The sequence below is a fragment of the Melanotaenia boesemani genome, chromosome 5 (assembly GCF_017639745.1).
Source record: "Melanotaenia boesemani isolate fMelBoe1 chromosome 5, fMelBoe1.pri, whole genome shotgun sequence".
In the NCBI taxonomy this organism is placed as follows: domain Eukaryota; kingdom Metazoa; phylum Chordata; class Actinopteri; order Atheriniformes; family Melanotaeniidae; genus Melanotaenia; species Melanotaenia boesemani.
This window is the reverse complement of record NC_055686.1, coordinates 2756833-2761723: the sequence shown is the minus strand read 5'-3', so window position 1 is coordinate 2761723 and position 4891 is coordinate 2756833. Positions and strand designations below refer to the sequence as shown.

Genomic DNA, 4891 nt, shown 5'->3' with positions numbered 1-4891 from the left:
TTTCCACTTCTTCCCGTCACACCTGCTGTGTCACCTGCCCCGAAGAAGGTGATGTATGCTCGCAGCTACATGGAAGAAAAGTCAAAACGAAATCATCTCCAGAAGATCCGATATCATCGAGAGCATGGTGAAAAAAAACACCCTCAAGATGGAGGGTGTGTGTGTGTGTGTGTGTGTGTGTGTGTGTGTGTGTGTGTGAGTGTGTGTGTGTGTGTGTGTGTGTGTGTGTACATTTTTGTTTCAGGTGACCAGTGGGTGCAACATCTATCAAGAGAATATTAAAGATGTGAGAAAAAGAAGAAAAAATATATAAAATAATAAATAAATTAAAAACTTCAGCTGCTTGCTGTAAAATTATTGCCAGATTAAAAAGAAAGAAAAAGATAGTTGGGAAAAATGTACAGAAGACCTTGAGAAGGCCATAAGGGTTAAACAAATGTACCCTGAGCTGTATGACGAGATGAAGGACCCACCCAGACTGGCATGTACAGGAAGAGGGCGGGATGTATTTTAGGCCCCAACAACAACCAGCGGAGACCCGACCAAAACACTGAGAGGTACGATGATGGAAACTTCTCTTCACTGTCTGCTCTGTAAGTAGAAAACATGCATGTTTGTTTTATTTACCCAGAAATACTTTACTCATGCTGATCTGGACCAATTAAAACGGGTCAGATGAGAAACACATGATGATTTGTTAGTTAAACAGGAACTTTAGAAAGATTTCCAGGCTAGTATAGAAAAAACCACATAACTGCACAGAATCACAGTTTAATGTAAACTAGTGAAAGAAGCTTGTAAAGCATGAAAAATAGAAACAGTTTTATTTGTTAATATTAAAGATAGAATCACATCTGAACACAAACTGCTGAATATTAATGACAATACTTTTTTAAACACATATACATTGTTATAATGTTTAATCTATAAGGAATAAACATGGTAATATTAAACAACAAACTTCTAGTTCTGGCTAAGTGTATTTTCAGTCACAGGTAATGAAAATTGGTGGAAGTAACATCGACTGAACATCTTTTCCTGTTTGGATGGACCAGAGTGGCTATGGATGGACCATGTAATTACACACATTAACATCATTATAACTTATATTTACTTACAAGTAAAGTACAAGTTGATTAAAAACATCAGAGATAAGGATGAAAAGGATGCTGAGGTTGGTAAAGACCAATAACTCCATTCACCCAAAACATTGTAAAAATACCAACTTGTTCAGATTATTATTTATCATTAATAGATTTATTATTTTTTTATTTGTATGCTCTATGCGCTACTTTTTCTGTAGATGAGAGAGATAAAGAACGTTCTCCAGATTTAGGTTAGCTACACTGACTTTTGACAAGAGACCGAGCAGGGTGTGCTGTACAAAGAAAAAGTTACAGGAACTTAAAATAGCAAAGCCAACTCAACTAAAGTAGAATCTGAAATTTAACTAAGTTAGGGCAGATATTATGTCTACTTGTGTCTTTGAACAACACATGTTCATCCATCCATTTTCTATACCGGTTTCTAATTCAGGGTCACAGGTAAGCTGGAGTCTATCCCACCAATAAGCAGGTAGACCTGGACAAGGTCCATCACAGGTCCATCACAGAGAGACAAACATCTACTCACACTCTCTCCTAGGGATCATTTAGTCACCAGATAACCTGATATGCTTGTCTTTGGATGGTGGGAAGAAATAGGAGAATCAATGGACAGATGGAAGGGTGGATAGATAAATAGATAGATAAATGATGGATGGATGGATGGATGGATGGATGGATGGATGGATGGATGGATGGATGGATGGATGGATGGATGAATGTATGGGTGGGTGGGTGGGCGGGCGGATGGATGGATGGGTGGATGGATGGATTGTTGTTCTATATCTTTACATTGATTCTGCTGCAGTTTTCATCATAGAAGATCCACAGTAGGTTTTAGTAAATAATTTCATTTTCTGCTGATTAAGCCCTGAATTTCCATGCAGCTAAACAAACTCCAACAAAACCGATGAGTCTAAAATTACCTGCAGTTACTGGACTGAGTTCTCCAATAATAATCTAATAAATAAAATTTTTTATTGTTTTGAAATAGAGATAACATTTAAAGAACGTTGTATTTATCTGAGTTATGAATTTCTGTGTTTGTCAGGTTGTACTTGTGTTCTGCATTGTAAAATGACAAAGAATCTTGAATCTCTTGAATCTTATGATAAGTTATTTTGTTTATCAAAGTCAAACCAACTTGAGTCTCATTTCTCTTCAGTGCTGACGTCTCTGCTGAGCTGCATCATTAATCATGGTTGGTAAACTTTCATCACTTAAAATCTTTTAACTCTTTTGTGTTTTGTCCATTTTAATAAACGTTTCTTCATTAAAGTCAGTTTTATGATGGAACTATTAATTTATACATATTTTAACCATCATTTCAGCCCTCACAGCTCATCTGACCATCAGTCCCAGCAGATCTCAGCTGTTTGAAGAAGACTTTGTGTCTCTGATCTGTGAGGAGGACGACAGCTCTGCTGAATGGACGGTGAGGAGAAACACGACCAAGAAGACCAGGACTCAGTGTGGATCTGGGTGGGGAAAACCTGCTGGTTCTTCCTGTAACATCAATGTTGTTTTCACAAGAGACTCTGGAGTTTACTGGTGTGAGTCCAGAGAGGGAGCAACCAGTAACAGCATCACCCTCACTGTCACTGGTAAGATCAGACTGTGGAGTTAGTGGTGATGAAGCTGTGTGGAAATGGATGAAATGCTGTAGTTTGTCTCTGTGTTGAGGTGGATCAGTGATCCTGCAGAGTCCTGTCCTCCCTGTGATGGAGGGAGATGACCTCACTCTGAGCTGTCAATCAAAGCCTCCCTCCAACCTCCCAGCTGCTTTCTATAAAGATGGCTCCCTCATCAGGACTGAGTCTACAGGTCACATGACCCTCCACCATGTTACCAGGTCTGATGAAGGTCTCTACAGGTGTAGCATCAGCAGTCATGGAGAGTCTCCACCCAGCTGGATCTCTGTCACAGGTGAGGATTATTCTGCTGACTGACTCCAGTTTTACGTCCATGATGTGACGATAATGTGATAAATATCTTTATTGTAGAGAAACCCACCACCACACCTCCCCCTACATCCATCCCTCCTCCACCCGGTCCTCCACTCTCTGTGCTGTTGCCTGTTCTTTGTCTCCTTGCTGTGGTCCTACTGGTGTTACTGGTTCTACTGGGGAGACGACACATTCTCAGAAAATCTAAAGGTGAGTCAGACTTCTGGACTTTCAGGGAAGATTTTCTTTTACTGCTTTTCTACATTTATACCAAACATGATGATTATTATAACTTTCTATTTACATTTTTTCACCTCTAAATCTGTAAAATTAACAAAACCTAAAAGTTAAAAACTGCAACTACAGATTTTTATAAATAACGAGATGATGAACGTCACACTTGTTTTTATTCTGTTCCATCTTAGCTGATGATGAAGATGAAGAGGAAGGCACCATGTACAGTGACATCATATATCACATGGTGGACAGCAGGACATCAGCAGACACAGAGGTAATAGCTTTTATGTGTGTGTGTTGCAGGAAATCTGGAAAGCTGCACGTATGGCTGCATTTTGTACCGATGTGTTTAAAGGACGACGTCTTTAAGAAGAACTCCGTGTTTTAAGCTGCAGCAGCAGTTTGTGGAACCAGAACATACCAGGAAGTGGGACTAATGGCATAAAATAAACTAATAAAATGCTAAATGAATGCAGCTCTGGTGGAATAAATGTGACGTTACAGAAGCTTGTCAAGACGACGACGCAGAGAAGCTGCTGAAACCATGAAGCAGGACCAACCGGATATCAGTTTAGTTTAGTTTGGACAGTTTAGTTCTCTGCAGAAATTTAATCTAAAGAATTCACATTTATTCCAAACACCTTCATTCATACGTTTTCTTTAAGTTTTCATTATTTCTTTTAATAAATCTGCATGCAGGACTCAAACTAAGACAAACAGACTCATCATTGTGTGTGAACCTTCACACAGTAGTTGCATTGGGTGTGTGTTGGTGGTGCCAGTGGGGGCTGCACCTCGTGTGCTGGTCTGTTTGCAGCTTGTGGTTGTTCTGCTAACAGACTGTAGCATCTCTGTGGTCGTCCAGCTTCCTGTTTCTAAAGAAAACGCAGCAGATAAACGTGACCTACATGAGAGGCTCCTGGTAAAAATCATCTTTAAAAGTAAAATAAGTTAAACACATTTATAAAATCTAAAGGTAATGAATCCATGTTTGTGTTTATTAAAAGGAAATGAGTTGTGTTCCCGTGGGCTCACCACCTACGGGAGGGGTCATAGGGGTCGGGTGCATTGTGAGCTGGGCGGCTGCCAGAGGCGGGGACCCTGGAGGTCTGATCCTCAGCTGCAAAAGCTAGCTCTAGGGATGTGGAATGTCACCTCTCTCGCTGGGAAGGAGCCTGAGCTGGTGCGCGAGGTTGAGCGGTTCCGGCTAGATATAGTTGGACTCACCTCGACGCATGGCTTGGGCTCTGGAACAACTGCCCTCGATAGGGGCTGGACCCTCTTCCATTCTGGAGTTGCTCCCGGCGAGAGATGCCGAGCAGGTGTGGGTAAAAATATAGTCTGGAAATCAAACATGCTGACCAGCTGTTTTTTCTTCTTCTGCTGTCGACTTATTTTAATAACTGCTAGAAGCTTCACTTTCCTGCTCATAAATATCATCTTTTCTTGTATCAGGTTTTAAATTTTGCACAGAGCAGCAGTATAAATATTAGAAATAATCTTAACAAAGTGGTTTGAACTGTGGTCTAAAGTTTGCAGCTAAATGAAGAGAATCACCTGGATGCTTGTGTGTAATGATTCCTGCAGAAACATCTGTGCATGAGG

The 4891-nt window shown here is 40.4% G+C and overlaps 1 protein-coding gene across 2 annotated transcripts; it reads left to right on the top strand.

Moving 5' to 3' along the window:
* The first annotated feature begins 279 nt into the window (after positions 1 to 279).
* Positions 280 to 3785, top strand: LOC121640479 (high affinity immunoglobulin gamma Fc receptor I-like). 2 transcript variants are annotated; one of them, XM_041986261.1, is made up of 6 exons: positions 280 to 593; positions 2269 to 2304; positions 2435 to 2707; positions 2787 to 3029; positions 3107 to 3259; positions 3475 to 3785. In XM_041986261.1, exons 1-6 carry the CDS (start codon positions 563 to 565, stop codon positions 3672 to 3674), a joined length of 936 nt encoding a protein of 311 aa, XP_041842195.1. In that variant the 5' UTR covers positions 280 to 562; the 3' UTR covers positions 3675 to 3785. The 2 variants fall into 2 exon arrangements, with proteins under 2 accessions (XP_041842195.1, XP_041842196.1); XM_041986262.1 differs by having other exon boundaries at positions 280 to 1075.
* The last annotated feature ends 1106 nt before the right edge of the window (positions 3786 to 4891 follow it).

Bases quoted from the DNA above. Each gene is read 5' to 3' on its own strand.
- LOC121640479 (XM_041986261.1), top strand. From the start codon at position 563: ATGATGGAAACTTCTCTTCACTGTCTGCTCT. The intron at 2,305-2,434 runs GTTGGTAAACTT...CCATCATTTCAG, and splicing joins GAGCTGCATCATTAATCATG to CCCTCACAGCTCATCTGACC. The intron at 2,708-2,786 runs GTAAGATCAGAC...CTCTGTGTTGAG, and splicing joins CATCACCCTCACTGTCACTG to GTGGATCAGTGATCCTGCAG.